This window comes from Staurois parvus, unplaced genomic scaffold, assembly GCF_062004578.1.
Source record: "Staurois parvus isolate SC_StPar_1 unplaced genomic scaffold, SC_StPar_1.0 ptg001252l, whole genome shotgun sequence".
Classification (NCBI taxonomy): domain Eukaryota; kingdom Metazoa; phylum Chordata; class Amphibia; order Anura; family Ranidae; genus Staurois; species Staurois parvus.
Genome location: NW_028319048.1, coordinates 2408020 through 2426614, shown reverse-complemented (window position 1 = coordinate 2426614; position 18595 = coordinate 2408020). Strand labels below are relative to the sequence as shown.

The window sequence follows — 18595 nt, the reverse complement described above, 5'->3', positions numbered from 1 at the left end:
GGGCAATAGGGGATCATGGGGCCCCTGTGTCCTTGCCCAAACTCAAAAAAGCCTATGAAAAAGGTACCAGGGGCATCTCATGGGGCCCCCTACTGACCCCGGGCCCTTGGGCCATGCCCGAGTTTCCAAATGGTCAGTCCGCCCCTGCTTCCCAGACGCCTTTATTTTAAATCACTTGCTATGCATATGCTCAACGCAGCTAGACTCTGTCTACCTGGTCTATGGAGATCCACGCACCCTCGTTTAATACAAGACTGGCTCACACGTTTGGGAAAAGTTGTGGAGATGGAAGAGCTGATAGCTTCATCACAAGATAACCCAACCAAATACTGCCATATCTGGTCTTGCTGGACCCCTGAATTCCATTCCCTTATGGGTCTCACGATTATCTGACACACGTTTCTATCCTCTTCGGGTTGCTTTTAATTGTTGTGTCCTTGAAGCCTTCACACCGGTAATATGCCTGCCTATACTGCCCCCTCCCTAACGCCCTCCCTTCCCACTTTGATCTCCTCTCCCCCTCCCTTCCCTTGCCCCCCCCCCTTTTGTTTTTTTTTTTCTTCTTCTCTCTAGCACCCCTAATCCCTTCTCCTTCCTTTCTGACTCCTTTTTATTTTATCCTTTATCTTTCCTTTTTTCCTTTCAATTCTGCATGTCCTACTTTATTCTCCTCCTCCTGCCCTTCCACTTTTTTCCCTGCCCATAGGTGACCCACACTCATACCCATATGTAAATTGCAATATATGTGCCTACTGATTCATGCAGACCTCCTCCCGCACACGGGTAACCATTACTTGTAACCCTCTTCACAGCTCCCCCTTTTATTTTTGGGTTTGCTTAATGCTCTCAGTGCCTGTTTTCCTCTTCAGGATATATTTAGTCTTTACGCACTTCCTCTGCCCCCTCACCTTGCCTTTATACGATGTTAGACACATGGGGAACTAAGTGCCTGAACTTACCTGTATTGTGGTTCTCCGTTGCCTTATTATGGTTTTGGGTTTTCAGTGCCTTCACCCTTGACGTGACTGTCGCCTCTTCTAATTGCCTACTAACATTACTAACATCATTAATATTATGTATGACATGCGATCTTTGTCTATGTTTGTTTACCTAACAATCTCTCTATGTATGGCTTTTGTTCATTGTTTTACAATGCGTTTTCCTTTTTTTTTTTATCACACTTTATATGTATAAACAATATACACACTTTGTACTAAGTGTATATTGTTTATGCTATCTACTTTCCTAATAAATTTTATGGAAAAAAAAGAATAGATTATACAATAATAGAAAAGAAAAGAACAGAAAAGACTAAAATACTTTACGAACGTACAGTCAGGTCCATAAATATTGGGACATCGACACAATTCTAACATTTTTGGCTCTATACACCACCACAATGTATTTGAAATGAAACGAACAAGATGTGCTTTAACTGCAGACTGTCAGCTTTAATTTGAGGGTATTTACATCCAAATCAGGTGAACGGTGTAGGAATTACAACAGTTTGCATATGTGCCTCCCACTTATTAAGGAACCAAAAGTAATGGGACAGAATAATAATCATAAATCAAACTTTCACTTTTTAATACTTGGTTGCAAATCCTTTGCAGTCAATTACAGCCTGAAGTCTGGAACGCATAGACATCACCAGACGCTGGGTTTCATCCCTGGTGATGCTCTGCCAGGCCTCTACTGCAACTGTGTTCAGTTCCTGCTTGTTCTTGGGGCATTTTCCCTTCAGTTTTGTCTTCAGCAAGTGAAATGCATGCTCAATCGGATTCAGGTCAGGTGATTGACTTGGCCATTGCATAACATTCCACTTTTTTCCCTTAAAAAACTCTTTGGTTGCTTTTGCAGTATGCTTTGGGTCATTGTCCATCTGCACTGTGAAGCGGCGTCCAATGAGTTGTGAAGCATTTGGCTGAATATGAGCAGATAATATTCCCGAAACACTTCAGAATTCATCCGGCTGCTTTTGTCAGCAGTCACATCATCAATAAATACAAGAGAAGCAGTTCCATTGGCCGCCATACATGCCCACGCCATGACACTACCACCACCATGCTTCACTGATGAGGTGGTATGATTAGGATCATGAGCAGTTCCTTTCCTTCTCCATACTCTTCTCTTCCCATCACTCTGGTACAAGTTGATCTTGGTCTCATCTGTCCATAGGATGTTGTTCCAGAACTGTGAAGGCTTTTTTACATGTCGTTTGGCAAACTCTAATCTGGCCTTCCTGTTTTTGAGGCTCACCAATGGTTTACATCTTGTGGTGAACCCTCTGTATTCACTCTGGTGAAGTCTTCTCTTGATTATTGACTTTGACACACATACACCTACCTCCTGGAGAGTGTTCTTGATCTGGCCAACTGTTGTGAAGGGTGTTTTCTTCACCAGGGAAAGAATTCTTCGCTCATCCACCACAGTTGTTTTCCGTGGTCTTCCGGGTCTTTTGGTGTTGCTGAGCTCACCGGTGCGTTCCTTCTTTTTAAGAATGTTCCAAACAGTTGTTTTGGCCACGCCTAATGTTTTTGCTATCTCTCTGATGGGTTTGTTTTGTTTTTTCAGCCTAATGATGGCTTCACTGATAGTAACAGCTCTTTGGATCTCATCTTGAGAGTTGACAGCAACAGATTCCAAATGCAAATAGCACACTTGAAATGAACTCTGGACCTTTTATCTGGTCATTGTAATTGGGATAATGAGGAAATAACACACACCTGGCCATAGAACGGCTGAGAAGCCAATTGTCCCATTACTTTTGGTCCCTTAATAAGTGGGAGGCACATATGCAAACTGTTGTAATTCCTACACCGTTCACCTGATTTGGATGTAAATACCCTCAAATTAAAGCTGACAGTCTGCAGTTAAAGCACATCTTGTTTGTTTCATTTCAAATCCATTGTGGTGGTGTATAGAGCCAAAAATGTTAGAATTGTGTCGATGTCCCAATATTTATGGACCTGACTGTATACAATTTTTGAACTGAGCTATGGTGACGTGAGTAGAGATTGACAAAGACACTGGGAAAATTTTGCTGAAAAAATAGAAATTCCCATTACGATCACGCAGTTTTCATATAGCCCATATACCTTCAAAAACACACATGGAATGTCTGGGAGATAGAGAGAGGAGAGACTACCATGACATGAACAGAGAGGAGAGGAAAAAACAACCACATGACAAAAATACCCCAAATACTAACCAGTTAGTTCTCGGGCAGTGTTCAGTAATTGTCTGAACAACCCAACTTCATTCTGGATATCATTATTTACACTGAGAGAAAAAATATTTGTTATAAATCCATTACATGTGAACTATATTCATTGCTAATGTTTTTTTCATCAAAGACTGAGAGACTTCATTGCAGGAAATGCCTCTAATATGACCTCAATCCATGTTAGACGTCTGAATTAAACTGATGCTAAACCCCAAACTCTGCATTCACTATATCCGTTCTCCCCGGACCCCGCATTCACTATATCTGCTCTCCCCGGCCCCCGCATTCACTATATCCGCTCTCCCCGGCCCCCGCATTCACTATATCCGCTCTCCCCGGCCCCCGCATTCACTATATCCGCTCTCCCCGACCCCCGCATTCACTATATCCGTTCTCCCCGGACCCCGCATTCACTATATTCGCTCTCCTCAGCCCCCGCATTCACTATATCCGGTCTCCCCGGACCCCGCATTCACTATATCCGCTCTCCCCGGCCCCCGCATTCACTATATCCGCTCTCCCCGGCCCCCGCATTCACTATATCCGCTCTCCCCGGCCCCCGCATTCACTATATCCGCTCTCCCCGGACCCCGCATCCACTATATCCGCTCTCCCCGGACCCCGCATCCACTATATCCGCTCTCCCCGGACCCCGCATCCACTATATCCGCTCTCCCCGGACCCCGCATCCACTATATCCACTCTCCCCGGACCCCGCATCCACTATATCCGCTCTCCCCGGACCCCGCATCCACTATATCCGCTCTCCCCGGACCCCGCATTCACTATATCCGCTCTCCCCGGACCCCGCATTCACTATATTCGCTCTCCCCGGACCCCGCATTCACTATATCCGCTCTCCCCGGACCCCGCATTCACTATATCCACTCTCCGGACCCCGCATTCACTATATCCGCTCTCCCCTGACTCTGCATTCCCTATATCCGGTCTCCGTGGACCCTGCATTCATTATATACGCTCTCCCCGGACCCCGCATCCACTATATCCGCTCTCCCCGGACCCCGCATCCACTATATCCGCTCTCCCCGGACCCCGCATTCACTATATCCGCTCTCCCCGGACCCCGCATTCACTATATTCGCTCTCCCCGGACCCCGCATTCACTATATCCGCTCTCCCCGGACCCCGCATTCACTATATCCACTCTCCGGACCCCGCATTCACTATATCCGCTCTCCCCTGACTCTGCATTCCCTATATCCGGTCTCCGTGGACCCTGCATTCATTATATACTCTCTCCTCAGACCAGGAGCGGACTGACCATTTGGAAACTCGGGCACTGCCCGAGGGCCCAGGGTCAGTAGGGGGCCCCATGAGATGCCCCTGATACCTTTTTCATAGGCTTTTTTGGGTTTGGGCAAGGACACAGGGGCCCCATGATCCCCTATTGCCCGGGGGCCCCATGAGTTGTCAGTCCGCCCCTGCCTCAGACCCTGCATTCACTATATCCGCTCTCCCCGGAACCCGGATTCACTATATCCGCTCTCCCCGGAACCCGGATTCACTATATCCGCTTTCCCCGGACCCTGCATTCACTATATCCGCTCTCCCCGGACCCAGTATTCACTATATCTGGTCTCCCCGGACCCCGCATTCACTATATCCACTCTCCCCGGACCCCGCATTCACTATATCCACTCTCCCCGGACCCGCATTCACTATATCCGCTCTCCCCGGACCCTGCATTCACTATATCCGCTCTCCCTGGACCCGGCATTCACTATATCCTCTCTCCCCGGACCCCGCATTCACTATATCCGCTCTCCCCGGACCCTGCATTCACTATATCCGCTCTCCCCGGACCCTGCATTCCCTATATCTGGTCTCCCTGGTCCCTGCGTTCACTATATCCGCTCTCCCCGGACCCCGCATTCACTATATCCGCTCTGCTCGGACCCCGCATTCACTATATCCGCTCTACTCGGACCCCGCATTCACTATATCCGGTCTCCCCGGACCCCGCATTCACTGTATCCGCTCTCCCCGGACCCTGCATTCACTATATCCGCTCTCCCCGGACCCTGTATTCACTATATCTGCTCTCCCCAGACCCTGCATTCACTATATCCGCTCTCCCCGGACCCTGTATTCACTATATCCGCTCTCCCCGGACCCTGTATTCACTATATCCGCTCTCCCCGGACCCTGCATTCACTATATCCGCTCTCCCTGGAACCCGCATTCACTATATCGCTCTCCCTGGACCCCGGATTCACTATATCTAGTCTCCAACAGTACACACAACATGGAAATGTAATTATTTTAGTAAGTTTAAACGGCTAAATACCTTTTCCCATCAGCAGTATATAGCAGTCTTGTGGCTTCTATCAGTGTCCGGCAGAGCACTGGTTAAAGCATGTAGGCGGAGTTTTCTTTCTGCTCTAGGAGGATGCAGCACCACTGACCTCTGTCTGGACAGTGCTGATTGGCCCTGTGCTGATCACATGCACTCTCCCAAGGGCAAAAAAAAAAAAACCTTTCCAGCAATACACACCAAAATGAGCATGTGCAAAATGCCTACAGGTCAGTCTATATTATCAGGAGATAAGAGGCAATCACTTGAACAAGGGATGGAACAGAGAAGACAGGACCAAATAGCCTTTTTACACAATGCGGAGGATTAACCCCTTAGGTTCCACAATGAGTATAACCAGCATGCTTTGCTGCATCTACAGACTGATTGTACTGTTGTGGGTTCAGTAACACTTTATCTCTGTCACAAACACCCCATAGTACATTTTTAGTTCTTACCTGTGTATAAGAACCGGGACAATTAGATCATACAAATTGTCCTCATTATAGGATTCAGCCATTACTCTGTCCACATTTGTATCAAAGTCCTCAACCCATTCCACCTTCTGGTTTAGCGGCCGCAAATTTCCTGAAAAATACAGAAAAATGTATTGAAAGTTTAAAGAAACTGTAATGAGTTTACGTTGTCAGTCTCCTCTGTCAGATGTCACCTTTCAGGCAAGGAGAATGATGTCTGGGAGATGGATAGTTGCTCTGAGTTATTGGATATCCTCCAAATGTCCTGCAGTTATGTGTCATATTCCGGAGTCATAGTTACACAATCCCATCGCACACGTTCCTGCATTGTACAACGACTGTATGTATAGTGGGGGCTGCAGGGACCAGCGGCTGGAACCGTGATACATCAAGGAACAGAAACATCACCAGCACACCGGGTTTCTCCAATGTGGGTCCGAAGCTATTAACATGTAATTACATAGATACAAGGAAAGCAAACTTTTGGAGTCTCGCAGGACCCCTTCATCAGACATGTGACACATCCCATTCTTGATGAAGGGGTCCTGTGAGACTCCAAAAGTTTGCTTTTCTTGTATCTATGTAATTACACAATAAAAGCTTCGGACCCACATTGGAGAAACCGGGTGTACTGGTGATATTTCTATTCCATATTCCGGAGTCAGGTGCTGGTGCTGTGAGGTGGAGAGACCTCCTGCCTAATGTTGTCTGCATTGTCCCACCCTTCTATTGACACCCACTATGGGGAAAAGTCTTCCTTCCTCTGAAACCAATGATGGAGAATATTCTCATCTCTGATTAATGGTGCATAATGTTTTTCTTACCACTGACACCAATGTTGGGGTATTCTTCCTTCTATGGACTGTCATCTATTAGGAGGAATTTTTCCTGCCACTAATGCTGTAACATTTCCCTTCTTCTGACCATTGACACTAAGGCATTTATTATCCCACTGACCTCCAATGTGATGGCATTTTTTTACCTCCTAAGAACAATAGCTAATCACCATGTTACCCTCTGCACTCTATGTACATTCTTTGCATGCTGTATGCTGTGCTGTACATTACACACCCCTTACCACTGCACTCTCTGTGATATGTGGTACATTACATACTGCTAACCACTGCACTATATGTTATGTTGTAAATTACATACTTCTGGCCACTACACTCTATATTCTATGTTGTACATTACACAGCTTTACCTCTGGCACTCTAGAAGCTGTGCTGTACATTACAATCTGCTGGTCATCTAGTTCATTGTCTCATCAGTTTCTGGTTACTATGTAGTTGCAAACTGTTCTAATGAAATCATTCATAAAGGTAGGCTCAGATAAAGTATTAGCTCCCTGCCCATATGTTGTGTGATGAAAAGCATATGCAATGGAAGAGTTTCCATGTTTTTAAAATGGTCCTTTCTCCTTATGTGTATGTGTGTCTGTGAGACTGTCATTTGTGGCACAGTAATTACAGAATATATTGGGGGTACTAGGGCTGTGGCATACAATATGTGTGCAGTGTATACAGTCTCTGCACATAACTGTCCCTCATTATGCCATTGCCAATATACAACACAGTGGAGGTGATTTACTAAAACTGGAGGGTGCAAAATCTGGTGCAGCTCTTCATAGAAACCAATCAGCTTCCAGGTTTTATTGCCAAAGCTTAACTAAATAAGCTGAAGTTAGAAGCTGATTGGCTCCCATACACAACTGCACCAGATTCTGCGTGCTCCAGTTTTAGTGAGTCTCCCCCACTGTTGTCATCCTCCCTTCCCCCCATGGCATGCTGTACGCCCCCATATATCATCTTCACTCCAGTCTGTCCCTCTCTCGGGTTCTACATTCGGGATGTATGGTTACTGCACATTGCTTTGACTATTGACAATAACATCACTGAGGTCATTTTAAAGGTTCATAAAATTTTACCAAGTTGAGCAAAAATCTCTCCTGTCTGGAACCTGTCCAGCTTTGACATCCCCCGATTATCCACCATCAATATTGACTCAGTGAGCTCATAAGGGATTCTTCTAATGGTAGATGCTCCTGGCCATCTTCCAGCCTCAGCGTGGGCAACAAACTCTCCGCCATCGATGACATATTTGCAGGAGTTGATGAAGGCGGATTTCCCATTTCCCGTTAACCCGAAGAGCTGCAAGATGATCCGATTATAACCTTCATTTCCTTCAACGTCACGAAGACGGAAATTTCTGATGTTGTCGCTCATTCTGCAGTCCTGTGGGATCGAACCAATGTGAGAAAGAAATATCTGTCAATAAAATCATTCACGGGAAGTCTGTGGAGGGTAATCACATCATGGCTTTGCTTTTAAAGTGTACATCCCAATTCCAGCAATCTGGGAAGATGGTAATCCATTCCTAACTCTGGAATGACAGTTCTCAGTTCCAACCACAATCATAAAGTGAAAAGGGGTCTTCTGAAGTATTTCTACTTGCTTGTAGAAAGTTACTTTGTTAGCAAAAAAATGTATTGATCTACAAGAAGGGATTATCTGTTGAATCAAGTAGTCTTTTTAAGAAGATGCAATAGAAATTTGGATCTCTCTTCCCTCTATATCAGTGGTCTCCAAACTGTAGGCCATGGGCCAGATGCAACTCTTTTCTTGCCATTATCCCTGGGGAAGATTCTCATTTATACAAAACACTATTCCTCCCACTAACACCAATGATGGGGCACTATTCCTTACACTGATACTAGAAACGGATCACTATTCCTTCTATTGACACCAATGATGGGACACTATTCCTTCCATTGACACCAATGATGGGGCACTATTCCTCCCACTAACACCAATGATAGGGCACTATTTCTTTTATTGACACAAATGATGGGGCACTATTTCTTACACTTATACCAAAAATAGATCACTATTCCTTCCATTGACACCAAGGATGGGACACTATTCCTCCCACTGATACCAATGATGGGACACTATTCCTTCCATTGACACCAATGATGGGGCACTATTCCTCCCACTGATACCAATGATGGGGCACTATTCCTTCCATTGACACCAATGATGGGGCACTAATCCTTCCATTGACACCAATGATGAGACACTATTCCTTCTATTGAAACCAATGATGGGGCACTATTCTTCCCACTGACACCAATGATGAGGCACTATTCATCCCACTGATACCGATGATGGGCACTATTCCTCCCACTGATACCAATGGTGGGACACTATTCCTCCCACTGATACCAATGATGGGGCACTATTCCTGCCATTGACACCAATGATGGGGCCCTATTCCTTCCATTGACACCAATGATGAGACACTATTCCTTCTATTGAAACCAATGATGGGGCACTATTCCTCCAACTGACACCAATGATGAGGCACTATTCATCCCACTGATACCGATGATGGGCACTATTCCTCCCACTGATACCAATGGTGGGACACTATTCCTCCCACTGACACCAATGATGGGGCATTATTCCTTCCATTGACACCAATGAAGGGGCACTATTCCTCCCACTGATACCAATGATGGGACACTATTCCTGCCATTGACACCAATGATGGGGCCCTATTCCTTCCATTGACACCAATGATGAGACACTATTCCTTCTATTGAAACCAATGATGAGGCACTATTCCTCCAACTGACACCAACAATGGGGCACTATTTCTCCTTCTACTGATCCCAATTGTTAATTTGTTTACGCCCACTGATAACTAATCCTGAGGAATTTTTTCCTAGGACTAATCCTGAGGAATTTTCTCATTCCACTGGCCACAGTCTGGCCGCCTAAAGTCTGAAGGTCAGTAATCTGCCTCCTTGTTTAGAAAGCTTGGACACCCCCTCTACATGGTAGAGTATTTCATAAAAGGAATATTAAAAAAAAGTTAAGTTAAGTTTGTTTGTTTATTAGATACTTAGAAAACATTTGTAACTATCTGTGGCAGTCTGGACAAATTTAATTGTATTTAATTGTAGATTGACTAAAGCACTGGTGTCCAACCTGTGGCCTGAGGGCATCATGACAACCCCTTTGGTACTTGTTGTGTGGCCCTTGGTTCTCAGGAGGCAGGAATGGGTTTATAAATATTGTTTTGTAAATGGGCTGTTATGACAGTGATGTGTAACCAGAAATATACAGAGAGGACCACCAGACCAAAACCGGTTGCTGAGAAACAACTGAGCTCCATTATTGCTCAAGTTGTTACTCCACATGGAGAATTCTATACAAGTTCTAATATAGTTCTGTGGAGTCGTTGTCATCCAAAGTTTATCCGGTGTTAAGCCCTGAAGAAGAGGGAGTGGTGTTGCCCTTGAATCACACTGGATGTTTTTATAGGACGTTTGTTTACTATCAACTAAGTCTCTCTTGGACTGTTATCCAATGTTGGTCTGGCCCTCCTTTCTGTATTTCTGTGGTTGGAGCTACTGTTGGGTGTCCATTTAGGGAAGCCTTGCTGTGAGGGAGACACCTTGCCAGACCTATCTAGCTTGTTTTAAGTTTTCCTTCATCTGACTACATACAGTGCCTTGAAAATGTATTCACACCCCTTGTTACAACCAAAAATGTAAATGTATTTTATTGGGATTTTATGTGATAGACCAACACAAAGTGGCATATAATTGTGAAGTGGAAGGAAAATGAGAAATGGTTTTCAAATTTTTTTCCAAATAAATCTGTGAAAAGCGTGGTGTGCATTTTTATTCAGCCCCCTGTACTCTGATACCCCTAACTAAAATCTCACAGAGCACTGTTCAACCCATCATCTGAAAATGGAAAGAGTACGGCACAACTGCAAACCTACCAAGACATGGCAAACCAACTAAACTGATCGGCCGGGCAAGGAGAGTTTTCATCAGAGAAGCAGCCAAGAGGCCCATGGGAACTCTGGAGGAGCTGCAGAGATCCACAGCTCAGGTGGTAGAATCTGTCCATAAGGCAACTATTAGTTGTCACTCCACAAATCTGGCCTTTATGGAAGAGTGGCAAGAAGAAAGCCATTTTTGAGAGAAAGCCATAAGAAGCCCCATTTGCAGTTTGTGAGAAGCCATGTGGGGGACACAGCAAACATGTGGAAGAAGGGGCTCTGGTCAGATGAGACCAAAATTTAACTTTTTGGACTAAAAGCAAAACGCTATGTGTGGGGGAAAATTAAAACTGCACATTACCCTGAATACACCAACCCCACCGTGAAACATGGTGGTGGTAGCATCATGTTGTGGGATTACTTTTCTTCAGCAGGGACAGGGAATCTGGTCAGAGTTGATAGGAAGATGGATGGAGCCAAATACAGGACAATCCTAGAAGAAAACCTGTTAGAGTCTGCAAAAGACTTGATACCGGGGCGGAGGTTCCCCTTCCAGCAGGACAACGACCCGAAACATCCAGCCAGAGCTACAATGGAATGGTTTAGATCAAAGCATCTTCATGTGTTAGAATGGCCCAGTCATAGTCCAGACCTAAATCCAATAGAGAATCTGTGGAAAGACTTGCAAATTGCTGTTCAGAGAAGCTCTCCATCCAATCTGACAGAGCTTGAGTGATTCTGCAAAGAAGAATGGGCAGAAATGTCCCTCTCTAGCTGTGCAAAGAGACATCCCCAAAAAGACTTGCAGCTGGAAACTAAGCAAAAGGGGGTCCCACAAAGTATTGACTCCAAAGGGCTGAATACAAATGCCGCCACACTTCTCACAGATTTATTGGTCACAAATGTTGGAATCCATTTCTCATTTTCCTTCCACTTCACAATTATGGGCCACTTTGTGTCGGTCTATAACATCCAATCCCAATAAAATAAGTTTACATTTTTGGTTCTAACATGACAAAATGTGGAAAATTCAAAGGGGTAGGAATACTTTTTCAAGGCACTGTATACTAGTCTATTATATAGTATATAAGGGGGATATGATCTCCATGTATAATACATAAGGGGGGGATATGATCTCCATGTATAATACATAAGGGGGGGATATGATCTCCATGTATAATACATAAGGGGGGGATATGATCTCCATGTATAATACATAAGGGGGGATATGATCTCCATGTATAATACATAAGGGGGGATATGATCTCCATGTATAATACATAAGGGGGATATGATCTCCATATATAATACATAAGGGGGATATGATCTCCATGTATAATACATAAGGGGGATATGATCTCCATGTATAATACATAAGGGGGGTATGATCTCCATGTATAATACATAAGGGGGGATATGATCTCCATGTATAATACATAAGGGGGGGATATGATCTCCATATATAATACATAAGGGGGGATATGATCTCCATGTATAATACATAAGGGGGGGATATGATCTCCGTGTTGTCATGGAAATTTTGTATTGTTGGTCGAACTTTAAATGTGTCATGTATTCGTGTTATTCATATGTCTCTCGTGTGGCTTAATTAAAGCTCTGAAGGCTGCAATTGGGCCATGCGCATGTACAATGTATGTATTACAGTACTCGGCTTGGTAATGGATGAGATGGCAGATCTGCGCTTATAGACCGGCGTGTATACCACCACGGCATTCCATGCGAATGCCGCTGTCAGTAGACCGTGGGCCTGTATCCACATATCAGCAGCATGGTACCACGTGGGCTTCATAACGCAATGCGCAAGCGGTGTGAACTCCACGTGTAGGCTTATGCATATCTTATAACCCATTACCAACTTGAAACTGTATCTGGGATGGATGTGTTTTAATAAAGATCGTATCGGGCCCATCCAGGTACAGACTGATATTTTTAGAGAGTGCTTGTACAGAGAATGTACATACCAATAGAAGATAGTAGGACAGGAAATATGACCTCAGATGGCTCATAGGGGGGAAGGGGAGGAAGTCTGCTGACCTCAGAAGGTTCATGGGGGAGGACCAGTGATAGATAATAGCAAAGGCTATGCTCCAATTGGAATGTACATCCTCTGTATAAGCAATCCCCATTGTATTGTTCGGTGGGAGGGATTGACTTTATTCATGTGGGGGGCATGTGTGTATTCTTAATAAAACAGAGAGCTGAGCCTAAAATCAGCCCTTATGTGGATTGCAACACCAGCCTTAGAGTGTCGTGTGATCATTCTAGGGTAGCGGAGCTCCAATCACCCACAAATTCAACAGGACCAAAGTATTTGGATGGGCAGGAATCGTGTAGTTTGGCTGCAGTCGTGGTAAGCGAGATTCGCACAGCTTTATGGGGGATTTCTGCGCATCCAACTGCGAGTACTCACGGTAAGGAGAAATTCGTTAAAGCGAATTTCCAAGACAGTTTGGCGAGCCTGGTGGATACTAACGCGTATTCTTGCGTAGCTAACCAAGAACGAGGGGGGAATGAGCCATCATGAACTAGCAAAAAGTATGCCGGCACATTTCAGGTCTCTCTGCCATTAAGAGGATCGCTTTTTGCGTGTTCGTGTGGCTGATTTCGCTCTCTGTTAGCTAACAAGAAATACCGCTTAACAAGGACCTCGTTTTTTGTCCTAAACTCTTGATTTGTGGGTGAAAGACGAGGGTTTGTCTCTGCGGAGAGCAGCAGAGGGGTGGGTTTGGTTGGCTGGATTTGGTCAAGTTTAAAAATCTTCCAACCAAAAATTAAACGGGTATATGTTTTAGTGGGTAAAAGTTGTTGCATAGTGTTAGGTAAGTATTTGTGGGCTGTAGGTACTGTGGTGATTGCTTTACCCCCCTCCACGTGAGGTAATTATTACAGTGCTGAAAGGCTTAGGTTAATTGTTAACTGTTGTAAGATCTGTGTACAATGTTTTGTGGAACTACTGCTCCCAGCAAGCATGCAGCAGGGGGTCCTTTCTGTTACATGTGCATGTTAGTGTGATATGTTGGTGTTTTATGTCCGTTCTGTGATTGTGCCCAAATTGTGTTGTATGTGTACTTCATATTGTTGTGTAATTGTCCAGTGTATGTTCTGTTCAAAAGTCTGTTTTATGTAAGAGGCAATTTTGAGGCTAGAGGCTGCCGTGTGCTTCCCTGTGGGGGGCCATTCTAGTGTTACCATGTGCTCCTCTGTGGGGGGTCATTCTAGTATCTGCCATGTGCTCCTCTGTGGGGGGTCATCTTCTTGACTAAACCACATGGACTCCTTTTGTTTGGTGGCCATTTTGTTAATGACCATGTGCTTTCCCTGTTGGTGGCCATTTTGTTGGCTACCATATGTGCAGTAATCTCTATGCAATGTGCATGAAGTTTCCTATATGCATTTGACCCATATTGTGTTTTTAATCCAAATTTTTTACAGTTTCATTTGTTTGCTTTTAGCTTTAAATTTGCGTATTGCCAGCCAATTTAAAGTGTGTTAAGCGAGTTTTCCCTTCACGTGTTCCACATTTAATGAGCGCGGTGTAGTCTGGGTTTTTGCACATAGATTTCTTGTATAGTGATTATGTTTTTCTTGTGTTTTTCCTGTTAAAAGTAGTTCCTTATTGTAAAGCGGGTTTGTTTTAACCTGCTGTGTCGCGTGTTTCACGTCCAGCAGACTTTTTGTGTAAACGGTTCTAGGTGGTTGCAGTAAAGATTGCGTGTATAACGTGGATCGTTTAGCGGTGCTGATAGGAGTGATTTTTGCGTCAGCAACAAGGTTACTTTTGGCGCAGTTTTTCGGTTTACCTCTGTGTAATTGTTTTACTGTGAAACGTCCCGTGTTTTTCATAAGGATCCACTTTGTCCTTTTTAACAGTTTTTCAGGTTGAAAAGAGTTTTTTTTTCTGTGTGTATTAGGAAAGTTTTTTCTTTACACAAATTTCCTAAAGGTCAGTTAGCAGGTTTCTGCCCAACCAGTGACCCCTAAGTAACATCCAAGAACCCCTCTTTTTGTTTTGACTTGTGTTAGCTACTGTGTGCAGGGAGAGAAAAGCCACTTTCATCATTGTGCGGTGTGGCCTGCCAAACACAGTGGGTGATGAGAGCCACATAAATTACGCTGTGCGAGTGGGCGGTCCAGGGAAGTATAACACTTAGCCTGGTTACCACAAACACTTCGGGTGGTCAGGATCACACAAATTGCGCTGTGGGAGTGGGAGGTGTGCTCTCAGTCTGACCGCCACTTGATGCGCTTCGGGTGATCGATAAGTATCACATAAATTACGCTGTGCTGGGAAAGTGGTGGAATCAGGCCTCTCGGTAGGATCCCACCGAGTGCTCCAGGGGGTAAACAGGTACCCGGACGCGGGATATATACCAGTGACTAGTCACGATGGGCAGTAGTCAGTCCATGAAGAGAGAGGGGGAAGCAGCCCTCTTCAGGGTAAGGACAGCTGCACAACTGATGAAGGTGAGTTTGGGGGGGAAGTCTACAGAACCCCTCAAAAGGTGGAATAAATGGTCGAAGGGTACCAGATGGGAAATTCCCCGGGAAGGTACATTTGACGCATGGAGGTGGGAAAAATTCATCTCTGAATTTGAACCACGGATGCAGGCGTCAGAACTAGAGATCGCACAGCTATGGCTTCACAGGTCAATCCGATTAGGGAAGCAGGGCATACATAAACTGGTGTCTGTCCGGAAGAACCAGGTGATGTATACCTGGCCTCCAGAGGGAATAAAACAGGAGGATCCGGTGTCAGAGGTGGAGGAAGCTCTTTCAGGGCTGACTCTACTAAGGCAGGCAGGATCAGGGTCTGCTGGGGTCCCCCAACAACCAACAGTGGCTGAGATAAGTATAACTGCACCTGTCTCTTCTGTTAGTGACGTCACTCTTGACATACCTTCTGTGTCTTCTGTCTCTATGCCTCAGCCTCTGCCTCTACCTCTCCCTTCTCCCTGCTTCACCCCAGCTCCTTCTGTTTCCAACTATGAAGCCTACTCAACAACCGATTTGCAGACTATCTGTGAATCAAGGGGAATAGACACCCGGTTAAAAAACAGGGCGGATTGCATCAAAGCGCTACGAGCCACTGATCAGACCCCTGCCCCCCAGCTATACCCTGATCTGAGGGACCTCAAACCTGAAGGTGCAGTAAGCGAGGTGGTTAATCTAAGCCCACCGATGATGCTGGGTCAGCCCTTGCACTCTTCCCGGACCGAGGCCTATCCAGTCAGGGTGCAGCAATTTGAAGGTCCTCCCAATGCACGGGGGGAACGGACTTTAGGGGAACGGGTAGTTTGGCATGTCCCCTTCACCCCGGCAGAGATCCGCACTATTCTGGCTGAGCTCCCGGACTATCGAGTCAATCCGAGAGGATTTGCTCGAATGTTTGGACAAAACCAGTTCAGCTATGGTATGAGCGGGTCAGATTGTGCACAGATCCTACGGGCAAAGGTGGGCATGGAAGTGGCCAGTACAGTGATTGCAGGGTGCTCTATAACCACTCATGAGGAGATGACTTCAGGGGGCAAAGAATTCTGTACACAGCTAAAGGCAAAGCTTCCAGAAATGTATGGTGCTACCTCTACTACGGACATGATGAAGCTCACCCAGGGTCCTAATGAGGAAAGCGCCTGCTTCTGGCGCCGTCTCAAGCAGACGGCACTGGATGCGGATCTGGAAGTTGGACCTGATGCTCCAACTGAAGGGGTAAAGGTGACCGCGACGCACATTCTGTTGCGGGCCAAATTTTTGGAAGGCATCGATACTAAAATTCGGGAAAGGCTGGTTCTGGCCCGACCCGAATATAATGAGATGTCTATCCCTGCTATCCTTTCCACTCTTGCGGCAATAGAGAGGGAAATGGATAGAAGAAAACAAGACAAGGCCAAAGTTCTTATGTCCCAGACCCCACACGAAAAACCAAGGGATCCGGGTCACAGGAAGGATAGGCCCCCACCCAGGTGCTTCCAGTGCCACCAAACGGGGCACATAAGGAGGAGCTGTCCCCAATTACCTAAAGGTCGGTGGCAGTTCATTCCTGATGAGTCCTCCGCCCCTATGACCACCATGGTAAGTAACTCCTATGAATTCTCATAGGAAGTTGACAAATCGGTGTCGGCCCAGATCCATCTTTTTCTAGAGGAATTAAAATATCCCCTCCCTTGCCTCACTGACACCGGTGCAGCAAGAACGGTCCTGCGAAAACAGGACATCCAAGGCAAGGTACCCCTCTCAGGGGAAAGCCCTCCTAACCCCTACTAACCTCACTATCAAACGATGCACTATTCTTAACCCAGCTTCTCTTCTTCCTGTGTCGGAAGATGAGAAGGGGGGGGAGGACAACAATGACAGTGCTGAATTTTGCAACACGACTAACAATACTAACACCTCTTCTGCTAACATGTCTTCTTTGTCCACTACTAATCTCTCTTCCAAAGGACACGACTGCATTTCTTTGGTGGAACTGGAGTCAGCGGCGACACACCCCATATCACCCCGAGAGTAGCGGTAAGGTTGAACGTCTCAACGGAATCCTTAAAAACAGGATCTCCAAAATCATGGCCGATACCAAAAAACCTTGGCCTGAGTGTCTCCCCATTGCCCTCTATTCCATCCGGAATGCCCCTCGGCAACCACATGGGCTGTCACCCTACGAGGTGTTGTTTGGGGGACCTCCCAAAACAGGGTTGTACTTTCCTCAACAGTTGTCGTCTTTGCATTCACAGCTTACAGGTTATGTGCAATCTCTGCAACGGGAGCTGCAGAAGATACACCATCGGGTTCGCGAATCGCTCCCCGATCCAAATACAATAACAGGTGTTCTTTCTATTGAGCCAGGTGATTGGGTCGTCCTAAAGAAACATCAAAGAACCGGACTCGAGCCACGGTTCACCGGACCATACCAAGTCCAGCTGACGACACCTACCTCACTCAAACTCGAGGGACGAGACAACTGGGTGCACGCAAGCCACTGCAAGAAGCTTTTCAGCTACACCAGAGAATGAGGGGTGTCATTTTCCTTTTTCTTTTTGTTTGTATGTCATACATGTGTGTGAACGGAGGAAAAGACGGCAGATACCCCAACCTTTTATTTAAAATGCACCTGCGTTTAGCCAGAACCGCCAACAAAACCAACTGTTGGGTATGCTCAAAGCCCCCACCCAGTCATCACATGTCCGCAATGGCCGCTGTTCATGCCCTATATGACATCCGCGTCGGCATGAAAAAGCAAGGGACCCCTGGTCAGCCCCCACGTAGACATTTGTCGGTAGAACTTAATGACACATTTTTAGCAGGTAACATCAGTTTCAGCACCAATATTAGCTCTAGCTCCTGTAGGGCCCTCACCAGTCCATTATGGGTAACTGGGCAGCTAGGCAGCCCTCAGGTGTGCTTTAACATCAGCTTTGGCACAGGTAACAAGTTTGTTGGGATTACCACCTGCGAGGGAGGTATAACTGTCAATCTGACTAACCAGACTTCCTTTCTGAGTAACCACACTGACCGACCAGACCACGTGTGTTGGAAGGACGGATGTGATGTGCAGACTGAGGGAGCAATCCCCCAGTCTGTGCAACTGTTGCTCAGTACCAGAGGCCGAACGAGGAACTCTTCCTGCTCTGCTCTGACAGGTCCATACTATTTTCTGTGTGGTTCGGCAGCCTATAGAACATTTCCCCAGAACGCGAAAGGTTCGTGTGCCCTCATAAAGCTAGTCCCCGCATCCTATGTAGTGATGGACCATGAAGAGTTGATGGTCCA

At 45.8% G+C, this 18595-nt stretch overlaps 1 protein-coding gene across 1 annotated transcript in view; it reads right to left on the bottom strand.

Annotated features, from left to right (window-relative positions):
• The window catches only part of LOC149437875 (uncharacterized), a 150634-nt gene extending 142393 nt beyond the window's left edge, over positions 1-8241 (bottom strand). The window contains exons 1-3 of the mRNA XM_089660528.1: positions 7944-8241; positions 5999-6128; positions 3212-3282 (exon numbers count right to left, since the gene is read on the bottom strand). Of these exons, the coding sequence (XP_089516654.1) occupies positions 3212-3282; positions 5999-6128; positions 7944-8241 (499 nt within the window). The remainder of the gene's footprint in view (positions 1-3211; positions 3283-5998; positions 6129-7943) is intronic.
• Positions 8242-18595: the final 10354 nt, after the last annotated feature.